Source organism: Orycteropus afer, unplaced genomic scaffold (genome assembly GCF_000298275.1).
Source record: "Orycteropus afer afer isolate SDZICR_OR568_19922 unplaced genomic scaffold, OryAfe1.0 scaffold00008, whole genome shotgun sequence".
Lineage (NCBI taxonomy): Eukaryota > Metazoa > Chordata > Mammalia > Tubulidentata > Orycteropodidae > Orycteropus > Orycteropus afer.
The window spans coordinates 2,832,930-2,841,667 of record NW_006921595.1 but is presented as its reverse complement, the minus strand read 5'-3'; the positions used below and the strand labels follow the sequence as shown (position 1 = coordinate 2,841,667).

The 8,738-nt window shown below is 37.9% G+C and overlaps 1 protein-coding gene across 1 annotated transcript in view; it reads left to right on the top strand.

Moving 5' to 3' along the window:
* GARS1 (glycyl-tRNA synthetase 1) overlaps positions 1-8,738 on the top strand; it is a 105,235-nt gene that overhangs the window by 21,096 nt on the left and 75,401 nt on the right. The window contains exons 4-5 of the mRNA XM_007945456.2: positions 6,995-7,096; positions 7,860-7,962. Of these exons, the coding sequence (XP_007943647.2) occupies positions 6,995-7,096; positions 7,860-7,962 (205 nt within the window). The remainder of the gene's footprint in view (positions 1-6,994; positions 7,097-7,859; positions 7,963-8,738) is intronic.

Here is an 8,738-nt window from a genome sequence, read left to right as displayed (position 1 = left end):
CTCAGTAAGTGAAGTTGCAGGAGGTGTGGGTATAGTTGTGTCTTATGGGGACTGTTGTTGTCTCCCACTCAGTTAAACACAAATTATAATTGAATAACCATCAAAAAACTAAAAGCACATGGACAAAAAACACACCATGTAATCACACAGGAACAGTAACCAAAAACAGAAAAAAAGGCAAAAAGAAGAAGAAAAAACAAGAAAACCTGCAATATCAGAGGATAGGGCACTAAGAGAAAAAAGGTAAAAAAGGAGAATAATAAAGGAAAAAAATGGGAGAAATGCAAAAAGAAAAACAAGGCATGGTGTTAACCACGAGAAAAAAGGGGGAAAAAAATTTTCTACCAGGAACAGGGAATAGAAAAAATGCTGAAAACTAGGACCTGGAAGGGAAAGATTAAGAATAATAGTAAAAAGAGCAAAAGTATTAATAATAATAACAGACTAATACAAGCAAACTAATCACCAGAAAAAAGAAAGCGAAAAAGAAAAAAAATAAGAAAAGAGGGAAAAAAAAAATCGGTGAAGGACAGAGCAGGGCACCCAGGCTCCGTCTGAGCACACAGATTGTGATGGTGTTACTGTGGGCCCAGAAGGTAGGTGGGAGTGGGGGTTTGTCGCACCTTTTCAGTCCTGCAGGTCTGGAGTGTCCTTGGGGTTTCTGGAAAGCAGAACATGTTCTTAAGCCCCAGGAATCTGCAAGAGCACTGTCTCTGTAAATATCCAAAAGAGTCTAGCCACTTTTAAATTGGCAGCGCCCTCCAGACCATCAAAAGTCCACAGCTCAGTCCACCTTTCTCTTCACTTTCTCTGTTTATTCCCCAGTCACCAGAGCAGTCCTCCATGCAGTCCCTGGCTAGCAGGGCTGATTTTTAGATTAATTCTTAGGTCCTAATACCATCTGACAATATCCAAGCTGTGTGAGCTGTTAGGATCACTCAGGATCGCTGCCAGACCACAGCTCCGTGTGTCTCCTTTTTCGGTATTTTCACGCAAATTCTACTGCTAGTTGGGGTTTAGTCTACTTATATATCCTTCCCTCCAAGGTTCAGGGGTCCAGGATTATCTTCTGTGTCTGTGTTAATTGGTTTCCCTTTTCTTTGTTGAAGAGGGTCTGTGCAGTCTTTCTGCCTAGTCTGCCATCTTGCTGGAACTCCTCAAAATCTGGAATTCTTTAGTATTTCTGTTTCATGTCCACATTACCTCTGTTTTCAGAATTGGAGTGTTATAAATTATAGTTATTTCATTATTCAGAGTAAGAATGGCTTTTTTCTTTACTGCTTTGAGACTTTAGGGTTCATTAATTTAGGGTAGGAATCTGCACTTCTTCCATATGGTAGCTAGCCTCTGCTTGAAAATAAGCTCTCTAATTCTTTCTCTAAGGAGCTCTAGTTGCACAGTGGTTAAGTGCTCAGCTGCTAACTGAAGGGTCTGAAGTTCAAACCCACTAGCAGTTCTGTGGGAGAACAAGAGCCATCTGAGAGATCTGATCTGATCTGGTAAAGATCATAGCCTAGGAAATCTGATGGGGCAGTTCTGCTCCATCCTATAGGGTCACTATGATTCAGAATTGACTTATCAGCACACAACAGAAACAATTCTATCCCTGAACTTTAAACAAAAATAAAAATGATTTAAGGAAACTAATTATAAATTTTTCCTACCTTTTTATTTGCTGGCCAATGAGTTCCCTTTAAGGATTTGCAAGAGAATTAGTGGATAAAATATGTGGGAGAACCAATATTTACTTCTCACATAGGAGAGACATTCAAAAGAATTAATTGCCTGTGTCTCTCAGTTATCTCAGCCTTACCACCTTCTTTTCAGAACAAAGGCTCTCACAGGATTCTAACAGCAATCAGAAAGCACAGTTAGTGAGCATTTATGAGATGGGTATTGTGACAGGTAGAAGCTGGGAAAAAGAACCACAACTCCCCCTGAATGAGTGAAGAACAATAAGTCAGTAGATACTTCCTGCTTACTATGTCCTGCGGACTAGACTAAGTTTAGGTAGTGATACCAGTCAACAAATATGTGAGTTCCTTTTCTGTACTAGAGATTGTTCTTCGGTCTGTGAGTACCATATCAGAATTTCTGCCTTAAAAGAACTTACTTTATAATGCCAGAGACAGCTAAAACTCATGTAAATAACTTAAATGAGAAAGTATGTTGATAGGGTGAGTATAATTGTGAGTATATATTGTAAGTATAATAAAGAAACTAAAATAAAACCTGCTAGTATAGTAATAGGCCAGACTGACTTGTATATATGGTAAAAGACTGAGAGGAATAACTTTAATTTCATGGTTCTCAGCTTCATTGGACCCAGTGTCCCTTTTTATAACAGATATTTTTGCAATTCTCTGCTATTCAGGAATGATATAAAATCTATCTAATCTAATGAAATCTTATCTACCTAAGTTTTTTTAAAAATCTACATATAATGCTCTAAATATAATATAAAGAAAACGTAGTTTATAATACAGTTATAAAAAATACAGTCATTTGTCACTTAACATCCATGATACATTCTGTGAAATAGGATGTTATATGATGTGGATGTTTGCTAATACTTTGTTAGTGGTCCTACTTTTTCTTCAAGTATCTTGAACAAGTTTTGTGCCTTAGCAGTGATCACCAGTGTGCTCAGAGGGGATTCTCTCTTGTGTTTGGCTCCCAATCCACATCATTAGTAATTTCTCCATATCTGATATAGGTCCATCTTGTATTTTTAGTAACCTTGTAGCTCTCAGTGCAGCCAATCCTTTAAAAGCTTGGAGAATTTTTTTTCGTGATTGTCAAGTGTAACATGCCTAAATTGGGAGCAGTAACATTCACTGATTTTCCACCTTCATGTTGTTTAATAATCTTTTGTTTCATTTCCACATCGATACTTCTTGTTTGCCTCTTGCTGCTGCTATCACTAGCACTGGTTTTACTCCTTTTGGGAGTCCTGACACGCTTCATGATAATATTTTCAAAAGAAAATTAAGCATAGTGGTAACACTACAACACTCAAGAGATGGAGTTACATGAGATTGGATGCTGCTGACTATGATGCAGAAATTGATATATGATAAACTTTTGAGATAGAAAGTACATGTATAAGCTAGTAACAGAGGAGTTTATTATGACTACCAAGACATATATATTATAGGTTATATATGTGCTATACCATTATATGCCTGGCAGCGCAATTTCTCTGTATACAGGAGACATGAGATACACGCATCGCATGCAGGAAGCTACATCCTGTTCTCTGATCAGGGTTTCTGAACTCTATTATTACCTTATATGGACGTATGTGCAGTTGGACATTGCCTGAATGGATGTCATGCAGAACGTGACTATATTTTTAATGTATAAATTCTTGGGTACGACAACTGGAAGTTATGATGAAGTAAGCAGATGCTTATACCTATGTGTAGATTTACTGTGAATGCAAACACCATAAATGCAGATTAATAAAGATGTCTTGTGTTGGTTGTTCAGATACCACAGACAGCATTGCCTTTGGTGACTTCTCAAATATTGAACAACTTTAAAATTTTTAATAAAACGAGGTATAGTCTTTCCTTGAATTACATTTTGTAGGGTACTTTCTTGGAAATTTTGTTGTTGTTGTTGTTGTTATGTGCCGTCGAGTCAAACCCAACTCATAGCGACCCCTCCTTGGGTTTCCGAGGCAGTATACACTACGGAAGTAGGATTGTCCAACCTTCCTTCCGAGGAGTGGCTGGTGGGTTTGAACCGCCAGCCGTCTGGTTAGCAGGCAAGTGTCTTATCCACTATGCTACCAGAGCTCCCAGTATGTTAATACCATGGGAGGAATCAGTTTGAAAGTACAGAGGCTAACAAGGAAGACATCTATCCCATCTGTAGTCTCTAAGGAGAGAAATCAGCCTCTACATGAGCCATCTTCAAGGGAAGAGTGTCCTCAGGGGGCAGCCATCAAGTTGGAATACTCAAGACATGCTTCTAAAGGATGTTGAATTTCATTAAGGAAAGTATATTTTGAGTAAGAGGATAAACATTATTGAAGGCATAGTCACCAAGTTAGGGATGATATTTTGTTAAAAGAAGGCTTTCAAAGGTGGGAGAGAAATGACACTATAGAGTAATTTGGGACCAACTGTAATCTTAGTATAGATGCCTTTGGAGGGAGACACACTGGTAATTTGTTGCAGTAATCTAGTTTATGAAAAGAAGAGGGAGAGATTGGATTTGAAGTTGTAAAGTGAAAGAAAAAGATAAGTTGATTCAAAGGTAAAGAAGGACAAGTTGATGTTTCTTGATTGGTAAGTGGTAGATTTTGTTTCCATTAATAGATTGAGGACGTACACAAGGTTTGGAGCAGAGAAAAATAATTCAGTTCTAAACAAATTGGCTTAGAACTATCTCTGGCCACATCCAAGTTGAGGTGCTTTATAGCATAATGTTGTTATGTGCCATCGAGTCGGCCCCGACTCATAGCGACCCCTCCTTGGGTTTCCGAGGCGGTATCACTATGGAAGTAGATTGCCCAACCTTCCTTCTGAGGAGTGGCTGTGGGTTTGAACCGCCAGCCTTCCAGTTAGCAGTCAAGCACCTTAGGCACTATGCTACCAGAGCTCCTATAGCATAATAGTGGCTATCATTTATTGTATGTCTGCTGCATGTTAGATACTGTTGAAAATACTTAAATTCTTCCATTTATGCTTTATTACAATCCAGTGAGGAATTATCATCCCCATTTTACAGTTGAGGAAACAGAAACTGATTTCACCTTGCCTGAGGTTTCACAGTTAGATAATCACTACTTCAAATTCAGGCCTTTAACAATTCTTAAGCACTATCCTATACTATTTGCTTGGTCCTAGATGTCAATATTTGGATATTATTGAATATAGTCAATATAGTTTTATTACAGGAGCCTGGGTGGTTGGTACCAGCAGTTTGCTTGCTAAACAAAGGGTGGTAGTTTGAACCCAACAAGAGGCTTTATGGAAGAAGGCCCTGGCAAACAGTGTCCATAAAGATTGTTTTTGTTTTATTGTGTGCTGTTAAGTCTATTCTGACTCATAATGATCCTGCGTGAAAGAATATAACTGGCCCATAGGGTTTCTTAGGGTGTAATCTTTAAGAGCCCTGGTGCCATAGTGGTTAAGTGCTCAACTGCTAACCAGAAGGTTGGGGGTTTGAACCTATAAACTACTCTGCAGGAGAAACACGTGGTACTTTGCTTCTGTAAAGATTTAAACCAAAAACCAAACTTACTGCTGTTGGGTCAGTTCCGACTCATAGTGATCCCCGTTGGATTTCCAAGGCTAAAAATCTTTATGGAAGCAGACTGTCTCATCTTTCTTCTGTGGAGTGGCTGGTGGATTTGAATCATTGACCTTTTGATTAGCAGCCATATGCTTTAACCACAACACCCCCACAGCTTGACTCAATGGCAATGAATTTTTTTTTAAATCTTTATGGGAGCAGATAGCCATGTCTTTACACCCATGGAGCTGCTAGTGGAATTGAACTGCCCGTTTTTCATTTAGCAGCTAGCGCTTAACCATCGTGCCACTAGGGTTCCTTTCCATAAAGATTACAACCGAGAAAACCATGGAGCAGTCCTACTCTGTAATACATGGTGTGGTCATGAGTCATGACGGACAGGTAACAACAACAACAAGTTTTACTACAGCTTGTTTAGATTTTTGTTTTTGTATATTGGGTGTATTTCTTAAATCAGAGAATTCTTATCTTTGAGCAATTCTAGAAAAAAAATTCTCAGCCATTATCTTTTCAAAGATTACCTTTTTCAAAATTTCTTTATTCCTTTCTTCTGGAATTCTGGTTGAATGAATGTTAGACTCAAAATTGCAGCTTCTTATGTCTCTTTACCTCGTCTTTGTATTTTTAAACTGCCTTTCTGCTTCATTCTGGATACTTCCTTAGGTCTGTCTTATAGGTTACTACTTTCCTATTCAACTCTGTTCGATCTGTTAATCTGTTCAATAAGTTTTTAACTTTCAGTGACTAATTTTTAGATGGTCTGTATGGTTCTTTTTCACACTATCTGTTTTTGATGTCTCTTGTTCTTTGCTCCTGTTTTAGATTTCTCTTTTTAAAGTATCTTAAGCATATTTTTTTATTCTGTATTTGATCATTTTACTTTTAGAGGAGCTAATGCTGTTAATTGTAATTTCTTCTGAGGTTTACTCATGGTGGCTCATTTTCTTGTATGTTTTTAAATTTTGAATGGAGTGCTTATTATTTTGGTAACCTTCACCTGTGAAAATTCTAAGGAGCCTTTATGGAAGGTTTGTTCCTCTAGAGAGGAATTGTTTCTGTCAGGCGCTTAAGGTCTTACCAACTGACAACTTCAATTTCTCAGTTTGAGGTTTCCCAGACCATGCAGGTAGTGCTTTGTTTGCTTGTTTTTCCAGATTATTTCATTGCATTGCTCTCAGTCTGGAAATCGGTGTACAAGTGGTAGGTAGTTGGAAGGGAATAAAATAATCTTGGGAAAAACAAACAAAGGAAAAATTCTAGTAGTTAAGAAAAGGCAGGAAAAGATGAGCCAGCAGAGACTGATCAGAGATGGTCAGGGAAGTAGGTAGAAAACCAGGAGAGTCATTTTTTATAAGCAGGAGAGGAGAGAGATTCAAGGAGAAAAGGTGGTGTGTTGAATTGGTTCTTTTCTATTCTAGGTACAACTCCTGTCTTTCCTAATTTTCATCGATGCTTTTCTCCCCTCCATTTCCTCTCTCCAATAGGAAAAAAACAGGAATATTTTCACTCTATGAGCATAGTTATTGCATACTTCTCTGTATAATTTACCGGATTGTAATTGCAGAGGGCAGAGACCTTTAGTTATTCATAATGAACTCCCATGTAGGAAACATTTGAATTGCATTATTGTTATGCAGATAAATATTTTTAAAGACAGGTTTACACATTCATAGCTTTTCTTGGCTTCGGAAACAAATCCTGAATGCATATTCTCTTTTTCCGTTAGGGAGATCTTGTACGAAAACTGAAAGAAGATAAAGCACCTCAAGTAGATGTAGACAAAGCGGTAGCTGAACTCAAAGCTCGGAAGAGGGTCCTGGAAGCAAAGGTGAGTCTTGGAATCTAAAGTAGAAATGTAAGTGGGTATAGGATTCTTCATCTTTAGTTTATTTCAGTGGAGGAGATGTAAGAAAGTGTCTGAGCACTTATCATTTGATTATCTATGTCTTTTCAGAGTGCGCCCTCCTCCCCTTCTACCCTGTAGACTCCTTAGATCCTTTCAAAATGCACTCAAAAAGGTCACCTTTTCCATGAACCCTACCTGGCCCCCTGCCTGCCCCCAGTCCCAGACTTAATACACTCTGTGAATTTCCCTGGAAGGTGTTGTGTGCTTCACGAGTTCCCCTTTCTCTGGCAATAATGAATTGGTTGCATTAAAATTTTTCTTTTTCCTTTTAAGGAATAAGTCTATCCATTTTATACCTGCTTCTAAACCTTTCAAATGATAAAGGGCCCTTCATTACCAAACTGAAATATTTTGGGTTTGTACACCGCCAGTCCACTATAGGGATCTACTGAAAGTCCAGATAATTGCTTTTCTGTATGTGCATCTAAGTAAACTCTTAGTCTTGTAATCTTAGAAATGACCACTGACTTTTCTAAATAATTAAGCAAAGGTATCTTTGTGTGACTTGAAGGGGGAAAAAAAATCTGAAGGTTCTGTTTTTTTAAACATATTAAAATAAAATCTTACCTGCTTGATAAATTTATATTAAATTCTCTTGAGAGATAAACTAAATTCACATGTATAAAACTTCTAATTCTCACCCAATCCCCTGATCACACACTTTTTATTTAAAAATCTCACACAGGAGCTGGCATTACAGCCCAAAGATGACATCATAGATAGAGCCAAAATGGAAGATACCCTGAAGAGGAGATTTTTCTATGATCAAGCTTTTGCTATTTATGGAGGTAGGAAATTAATGAAAGTAAACTCAGCTGTGTTGATAGTGGCTTTAAATATTGTTTGTAAATCAAGCTTGATGTCTAATTATATCAAGTCACTTTAAGCAGAAGGTAGATGTTTTGCTTTTGTTTTGTTTAGAGTAGCCATACGGTATAATACCATTCTTACTTTTCTCCACATACTTATTCTTGAAGACTGCTTTTGCCCATTAGATTATAAGGGAATTGTTGGCCAGGTATTAATGTATTTAATATGTCCATGTATTTATACCCAAAAAAAAAACAAATCCACTGCCATCAAGTCGATTGCAACTTGTAGCACCCTTACGGATTTCCAAGGCTGTAATCTTTATGCAAGCAGACTGCCACATCTTTCTCCCATGGACTTGTGGATGTGTTCAAATCGCTGACCTTTCGGTTAGCAGTTGAGTGCTTAACCACTGCACTACCAGAGTTCCTTGTGTACTGATAACCAAAACACAGACCCACTGGCACTGAGTCAGTTTTGACATAGCAACCCTATAGGACAGAGTAGAACTGCACCATAGGGTTTCCAAGGCTTTCAATCTTTATGGAAGTAGACTACCTCATCTTTCTCCCATGGAGCAGCTGGTGCTTTTGAACTGCCAAGCCTTTGGTTAGCAGCCCAGTGCTTTAATCACCAGAGCTCCTCATGTACTTACAGATTTGTTAAAATGCTGTGGAACTAAACAATAGCTTAGTTTAAGTAATAAAAAAATGTCTGCCTTGAGCATTGTGCTCTTTTTTTTTTTTTTTTTTTT